The 16,408-nt window shown below is 41.8% G+C and overlaps 1 protein-coding gene across 1 annotated transcript; it reads left to right on the forward strand.

Annotated features, from left to right (window-relative positions):
• Nucleotides 1-6,133: 6,133 nt before the first annotated feature.
• Nucleotides 6,134-7,078, forward strand: LOC311173228 (olfactory receptor 1J4-like; the record flags this gene model as incomplete). The annotated part of the gene is made up of 1 exon (XM_084237079.1): nt 6,134-7,078. One exon carries the CDS (start codon nt 6,134-6,136, stop codon nt 7,076-7,078), a length of 945 nt encoding a protein of 314 aa, XP_084093205.1.
• Nucleotides 7,079-16,408: the final 9,330 nt, after the last annotated feature.

A 16,408-nucleotide genomic window follows, 5' to 3' on the forward strand; every position in this document is an offset into this window, starting at 1 on the left:
ATAATCCACCAAGCACATGTATTCTACAATTTCTTTACCTGTTTGTCTGTCAATGGGCACTTAGGTTGGTTCCATGACTGGGCACTTGTGGCCAGCACTGCTATGAATATATGGGTGCATAATTCTTTTTGTATTAGAGATTTCATATCTATGGTTAATGCCTGATGGAGATGTGCAATGATCATATTGGATTTTCATTGTTTGTATTTCTGAAGAAAGCTCCATACCATTTCTGCAGAGGCTGCACCAACTTGCATTCTGACCATGGATGAGTTCTTTTTATTCTTTTCCATATCCTCACCATTTTTTGCTTCCGTTCTTTTAAATATGGCCATTCTCACAAAAGCGGATTATTTCTCATTGTGCTTTTGATTTGCATTTCCTTTATTAGAGTGAAGACACGACTTTTTTTTCCCATATATTCATTGACCAACTACACAGTTTCTTTCAGAAGTATCTATTGCAATCTTTTGCCCATGTTGTAGTAGGGTTGTTTTGGGTTCATGTACATATATATAAATATATATGTATATATAAAGATTTATTTAATTATTCAAGAATTGGGGTACAGTTCAGAGGCTCAGGAGGGTGAGAGGATTCACCAGAGACAGAGCAGGGACCAGAACAGGCAGATGGATCAATAATACTGCTGAGGGGAGCAGTGGGCGAGGCAGGAGAGGAATGCCTCGCCACGAGGGACTCTCCCCAGCCGGCCAGGAATCGAACCCGAGTTGCAAAGGCTGCGGACAGCTTCATAGCACGGTGCTCAACCCACTCTGCCCCCAGGGAGGCCCTGTTTTGGGTTTTTGTTGTCAAGTTGAATGGGTTCTCGTATACCTTACATAAGCTCCCTTATTAGTTGTGTAATGTGTAAATATATTCTCCCACTTAGTAGACTGTCCTTTTAATATGCTAGTATTTTCTTTTACTGTACAAATCTTTTTAATTTCCTTTAGTTCTAATTATTTATTTTTGTTGTTTTTACCCTTGTTGTAGGGGTCAATTCCCTAAAGATGTCTGCATGGTGGATGTGATGAAATGTATCATCTCTGGTGTCTTTGTATTTTATGGTTTGGGGTCTTATATCCAAGTCTTTAATTGTTTTTAATTCATTTATATGCTGTTTATTTACATTGGTTTGCATTATTTACATTGGTTTACATTATTGCATTTGGTTGAGAGGTTATCATATCAAATCTCTAAAAGTACATTTTTTCACACCAAACCTACCACCAGGATAGAATTCAAACTATATATTTCTTTGGGTAGTATGTCTATGTTAGTAATGTTAATTCTTCTAGTCGATGTCTTCTTTTTTTGGTGAGGAAGAATCAGGTGTATACCAAAACTGCAGGGTGAAAGAATTCATCAGAGACAGAGTGGAAAATTGAACAGTCAGATTTATTGAAACACTGCTAAGAGCAGGAGCACTTGAGGCAGGAGAGATCTGCTGAGCCCCAATCCATAATTCTCTTAATAGTGCCTTATGGTTTCATTGTGTGGATCCTTCACCTCCTTTCTTAAGTTTAACCTGAGGAATTCTATTCTTTCTGTGTAATTGGGAATGAGATGATTTTCTTCATTTTTCTCTCTTCTAACCTATTGTTTGCATACAGAACTGCAACTGACTTTTCAAATTATAAATCAACTTACTGAGTCATTCGTTCATATCAATACTATATCAACATCAATGATCACATATTTACTTCTCATTCCTTGGAATATACATAAAGAACTAGCACTAATGTGTTCTTAACAGGAATGATCTCATATAACTTTAATAAAAACTTCATACTGACTATACACTGATTATCTGCCCTTTAAAGTAAAACAAGGTTAAAACAACTTATCAAACAAGCTTGAGATAAGTTACTTGACATCTGCAGTGCAACAATGAATGACAGGCACAGCCCAGCATTCCGTGCTGTCTGACCAGGGCTTTGGCCACATGGGCATTGGAAAATGATTGTCATCTTGCCTCCTAGCTGGACCTGTGGGCAACCCAGAGTGCCCCTGCACCTGAGACACCCCCCCTGGTGGCTCCCAGTGTCCCTTTGGCCTCTGCACAGGCTCCTCCCCAAGGTCTGACAGGAATTGTGGGCAATTAGACTACGCGCATTTTTCCACCAAGAGTTTAGGGACTGTTTCTTTGTTCTCTCATGGTTTATAAAATAGCACCCTCCTGGCTATTGCACTGAAGTTCAAGGGCAGACACAGAATCAGGAGGTCATAGGCTCACAGAGATTTACTGAGTGCTTTTTGCCTGGTGTCCACAACAGAAGCTGAGGACACAGACGCTGATTAGAGGGTCACTGACTTAGCAAGAATGGCAGGTCAGACTGTGCTGTGAATTCAACGAGGAAAAAAATATGTTTCTTCCTATGGATTCCTTTTGGGTCATTGCTTATAATGTAGGTAAAAATATGTCTCCTGCCAGAATTTTGTATGTACCTACATATTTATACATACATAGACTGAGAGATGGAGATTGAAAAAGACAGAGGTAGAGACAGAGAGAGGAACACAAGAGACAGAGAGGGGTAAATGACACAACGAATTATTTTCCTACTTGACCCAGAGCTCAAGCATCAACTGGGTCCCCATTAGGCAAGTGGAGACCACTTCTGGGTGTGACCTGCAGTCTCTTAACCAGTCCTTTGATCTCAAACACCTGCCCTCCCTGCTGCATAACTCCCGCATGTTCAACTGGCTACTCCTACAGGTAAGTAAGAGATTGCAGAGTGTAAAGAGAGAAGATGTGCTCCCCGCTCTGGAAAATGTTCCTGCATTTATCCATGAGCAGTAGAGGAAGGAGGATGAAGTTGTTACAGAGTCAAGTGGTAGCTGTGATTTTGCTTTTTGTTTCTGACAAAACTGACATATGCCTGTCACTCCAAGGATAGTGTGTGTGGTTGTGTTTTGATGTTTTCATTACAGGCAGTGTTTCTGTGGGGCACCGCCCAGGCATGGCGCCCAGGTGACATCTTCACTGACACTTTAGTGGCCGTTCACAAGGGTCATGCTCTGCACTAGGAAGGGCCACTCGGGGCTCCCCCACTGGGCAGGTGTCACATACTAATGGATGGGAGCTCAGTGCCTGCTCAGTTTCCAATGGGGCCCACTCACAGTCTGGCCCTTATGTTTGCTCTCTGACATTGAGACCCTCCCTGGGAAAGAGGGTACCCACTCCCACATACTTGCTGTTCTGAGGAATAAATGAGCCAATGCAAGCAGTCTATCCAGCATCTCGCCTGGCTCATGATTAGTCCTTAGAAGTGGTGAGGATTTTTATTATCATTCCCCAAGCCAGTGTCTGTGTGATGGAGACCCCCACTTCACTGCTGTCTGGGGCAGGAATAGTATAAGTCTAAGAACAGGGACCCTTCCATGCCCCTAACACACTGGAAAACACAGCCTGATCACTCCAGGGCTCGGACCCAGCACCTTCTTCACAAATCACCGCACCACCACCTCCACCGAATCAAGGACCCAGTTGATCCAGCTGATTCCTTCTTGTGTCCTCTGTTTCTCAGTGAGGTGACACCACAGGTCCGTGGACAGCCAGGCCTCCACATGGGTGTCCAGACACTGTCCTCTCAGTGACCTTGAACCCAGATAAGCAGAGCCGTCAGCCAGTTCATGGTCCCTGAGGAGGCCTTGCTGTCCTGCTCCCTGCTTGAGAGAGTCAGTGCAGATCCCTCCTCAATGTGTGTTTGTATGTGTGTGTGTGTGTGTCTAATCCTAACTAAGCTCTCTGCCAAAGGAAGGGTGCGTCTGGAATCCACCATCAGAGAACTAAAGGACCTCATTGGTCATGGTATCTTTGTCCTGAGTCTTTTCACATTTCTGAGATGAAGGGTATATTTACCTTATATATCATATAATCTCTGATTTACATTAATTATTTGGAATTAAAGTATGTGAAAGCACTTTGTAAATGTGCTTACTGGTGTATGATACAACAGTAATGACTGATAACTGTTGGACAAAGGAATGACAAATGACATCACACAACATGTCTCCTTATTCTAACTACCGCGGTGTGACATGTATGCAGAGGGTTAAAAGCTGGAACCTGCCCAGAGAGATATATTGTGATTTAGCCTTTTTTTGAGATTATTGATGTATCTTTGCACACTTAGATAATGTATATTGTGTTCCTAATAGTTGAAATAGGATTTTTTAAAAAGATTTATTTATATATACAAGCACTGGGGTGCAAGCCAGAGGCGCAGGAGGGTGAGAGAATTCACCAGAGACAGAGCAGGGAGCAGAACAGGCAGAAGGACCAAAATACACTGCTGAGGAGAGCTGCGGGCGTGACAGGAGAGGTCTGCCACACCATGTGGGAATCTCCCTGGATGGCTGGGATTCGAACCCACGCTGCAGAGACTGCGGACTGCTTCACAGCTCTGTGCGCAACCTGCTGCACCACCGGGGAGGCCCTAACATGGGATTTATACTGTTGCTGTGTTAGGGCTATGCCTAGGATTTAGGTAGAAAGTGCATATGGAACCATGGGTGTAGAGTCTGGCATGCAGTAGGTTAAAGACAAATATTCGAATATTATTATTTTAGTTTGGTTAGGATCCTGCATGGACTTTTGTTGACAGGGAATAGCAATATCTCTCATCAGTTACATCCTGCCAGTTTCACTGTAGCTTGTGAGAAATCACTAGCTATTAATTTCCAGTTTAGATTGTGTAGGTCTCTCAAGAGGAAGTTATGGATTCTCTCCTGCTGCCCATCTCATGACTTGGCCATGCGTGCCAGGTACTGTCATGTGACCTGCAATGATAGAAAGATAGAAACTCCTTGAAGGCAGAGGATGCATTTCCTGCTTGCTGTTATGGACTCAGTGCTTTGTGGGGGGCCTGGGCCAAAGTTGTTCAAGACATATTTCTAAATGAGAAAATTTCTAGTAGAGAAAAATGCCCTCTAGTTCCATTGAAAGAAGCTTTGTAGGGTATCGGGAGGTCTAACATGCCATCGACCCTCTTTGACAGACAGATACACACATCCACAGGTGTCAGCAATAAACAGATCATGCTTAAAAAATGCATTTACATGCCTTCATGTAAAAAGGATATTGCCAAGGGCCTCCCCAGTGGCGCAGATATTGAGCGCTGGGTGGCTAAGATGCCCGCAGCCTCTGCAGCGCCAGTTCGATCCCCAGCTGCCAGGCGAGGGTCCCACATGGCCCGCAGACCACTCCTGCCACCCGCTGCTCCCCTCAGGAGTGTACTTCGGTCCTTCTGCTCCCCGCTCTGGCTCTGGTGAATTCTCTCACCCTCCCGTGCTTCTGACTGTACCCAGTGCTTGTACAAATAAATAAATAAATCTGAAAGAAAGAAAGAAAGAAAGAAAGAAAGAAAGAAAGAAAGAAAGAAAGAAAGAAAGAAAGAAAGAAAGAAAGAAAGAAAGAAAGAAAGAAAGAAAGAAAGAAAGAAAGAAAGAAAGAAAGAAAGAAAGAAAGAAAGAAAGAAAGAAAGAAAGAAAGAAAGTGCATATGAAACCATAGGTGTAGAGTCTGGCATGCTATAGGTTAAAGACAAAGATTTGACATTATTAGAGTTTGCTTAGGATCCTAGATGGACTTTTGTTGACATGATAGCAGTGTCTGTGATCAGTTACATCCTGGCAGTTTCACTCTAACTTATGAGAAATCACTAGCTATTAATTTTCAGTTTAGATTGTGTAGATTTTTCAAGAGGAAATTTTCTCTCCTGCTGCCCATCTCATGACTTTGCCATGCGTGCCAGGTACTGTCATGTGACCTGCAATGACAGAAAGATAGAAACTCCTTGAAGGCAGAGGCTGCATTTCCTGCTTGCTGTTATGGACTCAGTGCTTTGTGGGGAGACTGGGCCAAGGCAGTTGTTCGAGACATGTTTGTGGAATAGAGAAAACTGCCCTCTGGTTCCTTGGAATGAAAACTTTGTAGGGTATCGTGAGGTCTTATGTACCCTCAGAGCCCGCTGTGACAGACTGGGATTCACGCATCCACAGGTGTGGGCAGTAAATAGATCATGGTTGAAAAATCATGCCTTCAGGTAAAAAGGATATTGCAATGTTGGTGCAGTTAATACTAGACTTCCTACCTTTCCTTCTCTCCTTCATCGCCAACAGAGACATGAACAGCATGAGGTGGGAGAACCAGAGCAGCGTGTCCGAGTTCCTCCTCCTGGGGCTCCCCATCCATCCAGGGCAGCGGGGTCTGTTCTTCGCCCTGTTCCTGGGCATGTACCTGACCACGGTGCTGGGGAACCTGCTCATCATCCTGCTCATCAGGCTGGACTCGCGCCTCCACACCCCCATGTACTTCTTCCTCAGCCACTTGGCCTTCTCTGATGTCTCCTTCTCATCTGTCACTGTCCCCAAGATGCTCATGAACATGCACACTCAGCAACTGTCCATCTCCTATAGAGGATGTATTTCCCAGATGTATTTCTTTTTGTTCTTTGCTTGTCTTGACACTTTCCTTCTTGCAGTGATGGCCTTTGACAGGTACGTGGCCATCTGTCAGCCCCTCCACTACACCACCATCATGAAGCAGGAGCTGTGTGTCTCCTTAGTAGCGGGATCCTGGTTTGTTTCCCTCATCCACTCTCTGTTGCACACTCTGCTCTTGATCCAAGTCTCCTTCTGTGGTGACAGTAACATCCCCAACTTCTTCTGTGACCTCTCTGCACTTGTAAAGATGAGCTGCTCAGATGTATCCCTCAATGAGTTGGTCATCTTCACTGAGGCAGGATTGCTCTTTACCCTGTCTTTGGGTGGCATCCTCGGCTCCTATGTCCGTATAGGGAGGACTGTCCTGAGAGTCCCCTCCACTAAAAGTCTCTTTAAAGCCTTTTCTACCTGTGGCTCCCACCTTCTTGTTGTGTCTTTATACTATGGGACAGCTGCAGGAGTTTACTTCTCTTCATCATCCACCTCCAGAGACAAAGACATGATCACCTCTGTGATGTACATGGTCGTCACCCACATGCTGAACCCCTTCATCTACAGCCTGAGGAATAGAGATATAGAACAGGCCATAGAGACATTTGTCAATAAGGTGAACTTCTTCAAGTGACGACCTGTAAATCATCTGATTTGGTCACAAATGCCATGAGATGTATCTCCTAAAATTATGTGAGAGGTTAGATAACTCCATGTAACTTGAAAAGAACATGCATTCTGCTGTCAGAGATCTTAATGTATCATCTAGATCAGATTTGGTAACTTGGTTTGTTAAATATTCATTATCCTCATTGCATTGTTCTCCTTTTTTTATCATCTCTTGAAAGTTATATGCAAAATCTTTTGAAAATATTTCACACAATTGCAAATGTCTGTTGCCTTCTACTTTGGAGATATGTCACTGTTCATGTGTGTGTTTTCTCTGTTATGTTATGAAGGCACTGACCTGGCTTCATGATCTGCTCCCAGGGGACTGGATTTATTTGGTGGGGGGGGTGACCAGGTTTGCCTCATCTTCAAGTTGATTGTTCACAGCTCTTCCCAACTCTAGGATGACATGTTGGTAGATTGCAGTCAGCTGTAATGGGAACACTTACACTATGGAACATCTGTGACAGGGCTCTTTCTAATTTAAAAGTTATTAAAATTGTGGATGTATATTTTTTTCTCCTCCACATGTGCCCATATTCCAGCACCATCCACCAAACCACCCATGCCAGTGCCTCAGCCACCCCCCACTCACTGAGCACACCACCTTGTTCTCTGTGATAACAAATAATGTTTTTTTCCCTTTGTTCAAGATGATTTTTTTTGCTGTATTTTGTCAGTATATGCTGTTTGGTTATTTATATTCCATAGATAAGTAAAACCACCCAGTATCTACCTTTCATTTTATGACTTATTTCACTTAGCATCACCACCTTGAGGCCATCCACGTTGCAGTGTGTAGTATTACACCAAGCACATGTATTCTACAATTTCTTTACCTATTTGTCTGTTGATGGGCACTTAGGTTGGTCCATGACTGGCACTTGTGGCCAGCACTGCTATGAATATACAGTTGCATAAGTCTTTTTGTATTAGAGATTTCATATCTAGGGTAAATGCCTGATGGAGATGTGCAATGATCATATGGGATTTTCATTGTTTGTATTTTCTGAAAAAAGCTCCATACCATTTCTGCAGAGGCTGCACCAACTTGCATTCTGACCATGGATGAGTTCTTTTTTTTTTTTCCAATATCCTCACCATTTTTTCCTTCCGTTCTTTTTAATATGGCCATTCTCACAAGAGCGAGGCGATTGTTTTTTTGTTGTTTTGATTTGTTGTTTTCATTGTTGTTTTGATTTGCTTTTCTTTTATTAGATTGAAGATAAGCTTTTTTTCCATATATCCATTAACCAACTGTATATTTTCTTTGGAGAAGTATCTATTGCAATCATATGCCCAGTTTGTAGTTGGGTTGTTTTGGGTTTATATACACACACACACACACACACACACACACATATATACACACACACACACACACACAGAGGGGACGGGAGAGAGAGAGATATATATTTATTTAATTATAAAAGAGCTGGGGTACAGGTCAGAGGCGTGGAGGTTGAGAGAATTCACCAGAGACAGAGTGGAGAGCAGAACAAGCAGATGGACCAATAACACTGAGGAGGGGAGCAGCAGGCGAGGCAGGAGAGGTCGGCCACGCCATGTGGGAATCTCCCTGGCCGGCCAGGAATCGAAACTGCACTGCAGAGGGTGCAGACAGCTTCACAGCAGGCTGCTAAACCCACCTGGCACCGAGAAGGCCCTGTTTTGGGTTTTTGTTGGCAGGTCGAATGGGTTCTTGTACACCTTACATATGATCCCTTATTAGTTGTGTAAAGTGTAAATATAGTCTCCCACTTAGTAGTCTGTCTTTTTAATATGCTAGTATTTTCTTTTACTGTACAAATGTTTTTAATTTCCTTTAGTTCTAATTATTTATTTTTGTTGTATTTTCCCTTGTTGTAGGAGTCAATTCCCTGTAGATGCCTGCATGGTCGATGTGATAATGTGTCATCTCTGGTGTCTTCTTTGTATTTTATGTTTTGGGGTCTTATATCCAAGTATTTAATTGATTTTTAATTTATTTATATGCTATTTATATGTTGGATCACATTATTGCATTTGTTTTAGGAATTATCATTTCAGATCTCTACAAATATATGTTTTCACTCCATAACAACCATCAGGATTGTATTCAATCTATATACTTCTTTGGGGAGTATGTCCATGTTAGTAATGTAAATTCTTCCAATCAATATCATCTTTTTATGGTGGGGGAGAATCGGGTGTATGCCAAACAAGCATGGGTGAAAGAATTCATCAGACAGAGGGGCGGAGCAACATGGCGGTGAGGAGACGCTGAGAGTAAGATCTCCCATTAAAAAAAGTTAATTGGGAGGTAAAGCGGCAGGTCCCAGTGAGAACTGGGACAGAAAAGATAAACGGGTGACTCCAGCAAACTACCCGAAGAAGAAAGTTGCCATAAAAGAGGACTAGAAGAGAGGAAAGCGCAGAACCCTGCTCCCCTCCCCCACCCACAGAGTCAGCACTCTCCGAACAGCAGAGAGGAGGAAAAAAACTAACTAAAACGACCAACAAGAACAAACTACACAGCAAGCGGGACTGTGAGTGGAAAGGAACTATTTCAGCCACCACACCCCGTAAACGGGAGCTGCGGAGAACCCTGCAGGATTCGCCGCGGAGGTGAGCTCTGGGCGCCATTAAACAGAGACACCCCCCCAGGAGGAGACCAGCACCAGCACACAGCCCTGGGCCGCCTGGTAAGCTTGCACGGAAAAGCAGTGCGGTTGAAAAGCAAACGCGGATCGGGATCCCGGCTGCCCAGGTCCCCGCGCCTGTGACCTAGGCGTGCGGGGAGACGCGCGCGAAGATCCTCGCTGAGGTGAAAGTCCCTCACTGAGTAAACAGGAACCAGGCACCCAGGCACGGGAGCGGGGTGCAAAAGACTCCATTCTGTGGACACTGAACTGGGCTACAGCCCACATCCTGGACCTGAGGGCTTTGGAACTGAGACCGGGGCACGAAATTTGGGGCGTGGGTTCTCCACAACAGTGGGGCACAAGGCAGACACAGCACCCCAAAGCCGTTGAGGTTTACCCTACCATTCCCGCTCTGTTCCCTGTCCCACGGGGTGGAAAAATCAGCTCCCCAAGGGCTCTAGGAGAGATCTCTGGCGCCACCTAGAGACTTGAAACCAGCAGAGGCTCCTGGAGGAGCCAGTGGCCAGCTGGGGAGTTAGCCCACGCCGGGCCCCTTCCGACCAGTAGTCTGAGCCCACAGGGGGAGCGAGCACCCACAGCCGGAGCAGACCGGGGCGCAGAAGAGTGTGCCTGAGACCGGAAGTGCAGGGAGTGTGTCCGGCATCGCCATTTAAAACAGGGACATTTCTTCAGTAAAGACTACCTGCAGAAGTCTCCCTCAGGAGCCAGAGGTGAGCGGGGGAAGTTCGCCCACGCCAGACCCCCTCTGGCCCGCAGTCCAAGCCCAGAGGGGGAGCAGGAACCCACCGCCGGGGCAGAACAGACACACAGGGGAGTGTGTCCCCACATCGGCATTTTAGAACAGGGACCTTTCTCCAGTAAAGACTGCTTGAAACTGACAGATGGCTCCCGGAGGAGCCAGAGGGGAGCAGAGAAGCTCACCCAAGATGCCGGCCAGTCCCAGCAACCCAGTGTCCCAACGCATACGGCAAATTAGAAAACAGACAGTAGGGAGTAGAAGAACAACATGCAACCTAGCAACTCCTCAGGGAAAAGGCACACCACAAAAAGAAAACCAGCCCCCAGACTGCAACGAGAGTAACTTGGAAGAACTTCTGAGCCTTCCAGAAAGAGAATTTAAAATTTCCGTGATTAAAAAACTGACAGAAGTCATAAAGGAAAACAATAATAAGGGAAAAATAATCAACTATCAGAAGAATGAAATTGAGTCCCTAAAGAGGGAAGTAAAAGAAATGCAGGAGATCAAAGAATTAATGGAAGAACTAAAGAATTCTGGGAAAAGCAATGAGAGCAGAATAGATGAAATGGAAGAACGAATAAGTTCTCTTGAAGACACAGAAATAGAAAGAACCAAAACAGAAAAGGAAAGAGAAGTATGAAGGAAAAAGAACGAAGAAAAACTTCGGGAACTATCTGACTCCATGAGGAAAGGAAATATAAGAGTTATAGGAATACCAGAAGGAGAGGAGAGAGATATAGGAACAGAGAAAATATTCAAAGAGATAATTGAAGAGAACTTCCCAAATGTGAAGAAGAAGCTGAAAATTGATATACAAGAAGCAAGAAGAACACCAAACTTCCACGATGAAAGGAAAAATACAGCAAGACACATAATAGTAAAGCTCCCAAGAATCCAGGACAAGGAAAAAATAATGAACCTGGCAAAAGGGAAGAAACAGATAACATTCAAAGGAAAGCCAATCAGGCTGACATCAGACTTCTCCAAAGAAACACTACGGGCAAGGAGAGAGTGGAAGGACATAGTCAACAGACTCCAAGAAAACAGATGCCAACCAAGAATACTCTATCCCACAAAGCTCTCCTTCCTCTATGAAGAAAGAATATGGACCTTCCCAGACAAAGAGAAACTCCGGAATTTCATTACAACTAAACCCCCACTCCAAAAAATACTACAAGGAATCCTAAAACCAGAACCTCAGAGGGACGAATAACAAGGAAAGAAGGCCAAAAAAAAAAAAAGTTATTAAAAGAATAAATAAATAAATAAAATCAAAGGAAAGACAAACGCAATGGCAAATACAGATGCTAACATATCAATATTAACTCTAAATGTAAATGGACTAAACTCTTCAATAAAAAGACACAGAGTTGCAGCCTGGATTAAGAAACAAAACCCAACCTTTTGCTGTCTCCAGGAAACACATTTAGCTACAAAAGATAAAAATAGACTGAAAGTTAAAGGATGGAAAACAATCCTACAAGCAAATGGACCAAAAAAGAAAGCAGGAACAGCATACTTATATCAGATAAAACAGATTTCAAACTCAAAAAGATAAATAGAGACCCCAATGGTCACTACATTATGATCAAGGGGACAATACTCCAAGAAGAAATAACACTCATTAATATATACTCACCAAACGAAGGAGCACCAAAATATATCAGACAACTGTTGTCCTCTCTGAAAATAGACATCAGAGAAAACACATACATAGTGGGAGACTTCAACACACCACTATCAACAATGGATAGATCAACAAGACAAAAAATAAGTAAAGAAACTAAAGCTCTAAATAAAGACCTAGAGTATTTGGGCTTAACAGACATCTATAGAACACTAAACCCCAAAAAAACAGAGTACACATTTTTCTCAAGTGCACACGGATCATTCTCCAGGATCGATCACATACTGGGGCACAAGACAAACATCAACAGATACACCAAGATTGAAATCATACCAACCATCTTTTCTGACCATGAAGGCATCAAACTAGAAATAAACCATAAAAAGAAGGCAAGGAACTTTCCTACCTCATGGAGATTAAAAACCACACTGCTGGAAGACCACTGGACTAACGAGGAGATCAAAGAAGAAATTAAAAAATTCTTTGAATTGAACGACAAGGAGGACACCAATATCCTAAATGTATGGGATGCAGCAAAAGCAGTAATAAGAGGAAAATATATAGCAATTGAAGCTCACATCAAAAAACAAGAAAGAACTCAAAGAAACAACCTAATCTCGAAGCTCAAAGATCTAGAAAAAGAACAACAAAAAAACCCCAAAACCAGCAGAAGAAAAGAAATAATAAAAACCAAAGCAGAAATAAATGAAATTGAAACTAGAAAAACAATCCAAAAGATCAATGAAACCAAGAGCTGGTTCTTTGAAAAAATCAATAAAATAGACAAACCCCTAGCCAGGCTCACTAAGGAAAAAAGGGAGAAAGCACAAATAAACAGGATCATCAATGAAAGAGGAGAAATCAGAACGGACACAGCAGAAATCAAAAGAATAATCAGTAACTACTATGAACAGTTATATGGAAACAAGTTCAACAATCTAGAGGAGATGGACAAATTCCTACAACTCTACAATCACCCAAAGCTAGATAAAGAAGAAATAGAACACCTAAACAGACCAATTACAAGCAGCGAAATTGAAATGGTAATCAAAAACCTCCCCAAAAACAAAAGCCCAGGACCTGATGGATTTACAAATGAATTCTACCAAACATTCAGAGACGAATTAGTGCCTATCCTTCACAAACTCTTCCAAAAAATTGAGAAGGAAGGGACAATACCAAACACGTTCTATGAAGCCAACATTACACTAATACCAAAACCGAACAAGGACAACACAAAAAAGGAAAACTACAGGCCAATCTCCCTAATGAACACTGATGCAAAAATCCTCAATAAAATTTTAGCTATCAGAATCCAACAATGTATCCATAAGATAATTCACCACGACCATCCTTGTGTCATTCCAGGGACACAAGGATGGTTTAACATCCGAAAATCAATTAACGTTATCCAACACATCAACAAAAAGAAATATAAAAACCATATGATAATATCAATAGATGCTGAGAAAGCTTTCGACAAAGTGCAACACCCATTCATGATAAAAGCCCTTGAAATTCTTGGGATACAAGGAACATACCTCAACATCATAAAGGCCATCTATTACAAGCCAACAGCCAGTATCATTCTCAATGGTGAAAAGCTGAAAGCATTTCCATTAAGATCTGGAACAAGACAAGGATGTCCACTCTCACCACTGCTTTTCAATATAATACTGGAAGTCCTAGCCAGAGCAATAAGACAAGAGAAAGACATCCAAGGGATCCAAATAGGAAAAGAAGAAGTCAAACTATCACTATTTGCAGATGATATGATAATATACATAGAGAATCCCAAAAACTCCACAGAAAAACTAATTCAACTCATCAATCAGTTCAGTAAAGTGGCAGGATACAAAATCAACACGCAAAAGTCAGTAGCCTTCCTATACACAAACAATAAATCTGAAGAAGAAGAAATCAAAAAAAAACATCCCTTTTATTATTGAAACAAAAAAAATCAAATATTTGGGAATAAATCTAACAAAAGAGGTAAAGGACCTATACAAAGAAACCTATAAAACACTGTTAAAAGAAATAGAAGAAGACACAAAGAAATGGAAAGACATCCCCTGCTCATGGATTGGAAGAATAAGCATTAATAAAAAGCCATCCTACCAAAAGCAATATACAGATTCAATGCTATTCCAATCAAAATTTCAATGTCATTCTTCAAAGAAATAGAACAATTATTGATGAAATTCATATGGAATCACAAAAAACCCCGAATAGCCAAAGCTCTCCTGAAAAAAAAAGAAGGGAATGGAGGCATCACACTCCCAGACTTCAAACTATACTACAAAGCCATAATCATCAAAACTGCATGGTATTGGAACAAGAACAGACATACAGACCAATGGAATCGAATAGAAAATCCAGAAATAAACCCACAGATTTTTGGTCAACTAATCTTTGACAAAGGAGCAAAGACTATGCATTGGAGCAAAGAAAGTTTGTTCAATAAATGGTGCTGGGAAAACTGGGTCGCTACATGCAAAAGAATGAAGCTTGACCACTACCTCACACCATACACAAAAATCAACTCATAATGGATTAAAGAACTAGACATAAGACCTGAAACCATAAAATATATAGAAGGAAATATAGGCGAAACACTACGTGATTTGCACATCAAAGACATCTTTACAGACACATCACCCAAAGCAGTGATAGTGAAGGCAAAGATAAACAGCTGGGACTACATCAAATGAAAGAGCTTCTGCACAGCAAAAGAGACAATAACAAAAACAAAGAGAAACCCCACCAACTGGGAGAACATTTTTGCACCCAACACTAATGATAAAGTACTGATCACAAAAATCTGCAAAGAGCTGATGAGACTCAACAACAACAAAGAAAATAATCCAGTCAAAAAATGGGCAGAAGAGCTAAAAAGAAACTTCTCTGAAGAGGAAATGCAAATGGCCAACAGGCATATGAAAAAATGTTCAACATCACTTGTCATCAGGGAAATGCAAATCAAAACTACCATGAGATACCATCTTACACCAGTGAGAATGGCACATATTAAAAAAACTAGCAACAACAAATGTTGGCGAGGGTGTGGAGAAAAAGGAACTCTTCTGCACTCTTGGTGGGAGTGCAAACTGGTCCAACCACTATGGAGAGCTGTGTGGAGATTTCTTGACTTACTAAACATAGAGCTTCCATATGATCCAGCAATTCCACTCCTAGGTATTTACCCAAAGGACACAGAAACATCAATTCCAAAGAACACCTGCACCCCTATGTTTATAGCAGCACTATTTACAACAGCTAAGCTTTTGAAACAACCCAAATGCCCAAAAATAGATGACTGGATCAAGAAGATGTGGTACATATACACCATGGAATATTACTCAGCATTCAAAAAAGATAAACACATGCAATTTGCAGCAACATGGATGGCGCTGGAAGGGATCATGCTCAGCGAAATAAGCCAAAAAGAAAAAGAAAAATACCGGATGGTCTCACTCATAGCAGGAATCTAGAAAACTTAAATAAGGGACCAGGAAAATGAATAACTATAAGAAAGTGAAAATCAAAATCAACAAAAAACTATGAACCAGAGACACTTTTAGGGGGGTGGGGGGAGGGATTGGGGTCAGAATGGGGGTGCTGCAATTGTATGGGGAATATAAAAATAAAATTTATTATTTAAAAAAAAAAAGAATTCATCAGACAGAGGGGAAATTTGAACAGGCTGATTTATTGAAACACACTGCTAAGAGCAGCAGCAGGTGAGGCAGGAGAGATCTGCTGTGCCCCAATCCATAATTCTCTTAATAGTGCCTTATAGTTTTCATTGTGTGGATCCTTCCCCTCCTTTCTTAAGTTTACTCCTAGGAATTCTATTCTTTCTGTGTAATTGTGAATGAGATGATTTTCTTCATTTTTCTCTCTTCTAACCTATTGTTTGCATATAGAACTGCAACTGACTTTTCAAATTATAAATCAACTAACTGAATCATTCATTCATATCAATACTATATCAACATCAATGATCATATATTTACTTCTTCTTTCTTGGAATATACATAAAGAACTACCACTAATGTGTTCTTAACAGGAATGATCTCATATAGCTTTAGTAAAAACTTCATACTGACTATACTGTGATTATCTGCCCTTTAAAGTAAAGCAAGGTTAAAACAACTTCAGAAACAAGCTTGAGGAGAGAAGTTACTTGACATGTTCAGTGCAACAATGAATGACAGGCAGCGCCCAGCATCCAGTGCTGTCTGACCAGAGCATTGGCCACAAGGGCATTGGAAGATGGTTAAG

This window comes from Talpa europaea (genome assembly GCF_964194135.1).
Source record: "Talpa europaea genome assembly, chromosome: 7".
NCBI classification, from domain to species: Eukaryota; Metazoa; Chordata; class Mammalia; order Eulipotyphla; family Talpidae; genus Talpa; species Talpa europaea.